This window comes from Colobus angolensis, unplaced genomic scaffold, assembly GCF_000951035.1.
Source record: "Colobus angolensis palliatus isolate OR3802 unplaced genomic scaffold, Cang.pa_1.0 Scaffold413, whole genome shotgun sequence".
NCBI classification, from domain to species: domain Eukaryota; kingdom Metazoa; phylum Chordata; class Mammalia; order Primates; family Cercopithecidae; genus Colobus; species Colobus angolensis.
This window is the reverse complement of record NW_012117522.1, coordinates 1,746,423-1,747,618: the sequence shown is the minus strand read 5'-3', so window position 1 is coordinate 1,747,618 and position 1,196 is coordinate 1,746,423. Positions and strand designations below refer to the sequence as shown.

The window sequence follows — 1,196 nt, the reverse complement described above, 5'->3', positions numbered from 1 at the left end:
GAGTCCCTAGTCCCCTGTCTAGCTGCTTACTCACCAGCCCACATGAGCAACACCACCACAATGATGACCACTTCCCCAGTCTGCAGTGGCCGCTCTCCATCCAGACCCTCCACTGTGATGTCACCTGAGAAGGAAGAAGGCAGACTCCAGGTTACTGGGGAATAGCTATCTATGCAGACATATGCAGGATAGAGATGCTGGGGATTAGAGAGGGTAGACTCATCATAATATTGCCCTTGGAGTGTAGGGTAGCCCCTCCCTGGGAGGAAGCCATTGGTGGACAGGTGGTTAGCGACCAAAAGGCAGGATGGCTGCAGGTTTATTATGCACTCATGCAGGCTGCAGATGATGTGAAGTTGGGTAACAGGAAGCTTAAAAGCCCTTCCCCCGAAAAACTCAATAACAGCCTGTCTATACCCAGTCCCCTTCCCACCTGCTTTTCCTTCCTTTCCTGGCAGTGCAATGAATTAAATCATCCTATTCAACTCAGCTTGTCTGTTGCTTGTCTTAGGGAAATAAGCAAGAGGCTGCAAGCCAGGTGAGCAGCCAGAGAATCCAATAGCACAGACCCTCACCTGGGCTTGAGCTGTTTGAAGGTAGCCGGTCAGAACCCTTGAGAGTTTGGAAGTGCACCCGGGGCCCTGGGGGGCTCTCTCCCCGAAGGCCGATGCTCCTGACCTGCACTGTGTAGTCACTGTCTTCAGCCAGGCCCCAGAGGGCACAGGCCCGGGTGGTGGTGTTCACCTCCCGAATCACACGCTGCCCGGGGCCATTCTGCCGCTGCAGGGAGATGAGGGGAGAGGAGGACAGCCTCACCCCAGTGCCAGGCTACAAGGCTCAACCAGAGACTCTTCAACATCCAAGCACTCCGGGGGAGTAGCGTGAAAAGGGCAGCCTGAGCCAGGATATGGCAGCTTCCAGATCCCCCCACCTAAGTGAAGAAATGTGCAGAAATCTAAGGACACAGGTTGGGGGAGCAGAAGGGTGATTCATACTTGCTGGGAAATGGAGTAGCCAATGACGATGTTGCCTTCTGGGACGTCCCAGGACACAGTGGCCGAGTTGGCTCTGAGGTGAGTGACCGTCACATTCACAGGAGAGGGAGGCCGGTCTGTGGGAGCCAGGGTGTTAACAGATTTCACCCACTGACTAGCTCTGGTTGACCCTCAGCCCCGTTCCCCTTTACTTACCTGCTC

General features: G+C 55.0%; 1 protein-coding gene across 1 annotated transcript in view; it reads right to left on the bottom strand.

Annotated features, from left to right (window-relative positions):
* Positions 1–26: 26 nt before the first annotated feature.
* The window catches only part of FNDC4 (fibronectin type III domain containing 4), a 5,927-nt gene continuing 4,757 nt past the window's right edge, over positions 27–1,196 (bottom strand). The window contains exons 4-6 of the mRNA XM_011956329.1: positions 996–1,111; positions 576–780; positions 27–124 (exon numbers count right to left, since the gene is read on the bottom strand). Of these exons, the coding sequence (XP_011811719.1) occupies positions 27–124; positions 576–780; positions 996–1,111 (419 nt within the window). The remainder of the gene's footprint in view (positions 125–575; positions 781–995; positions 1,112–1,196) is intronic.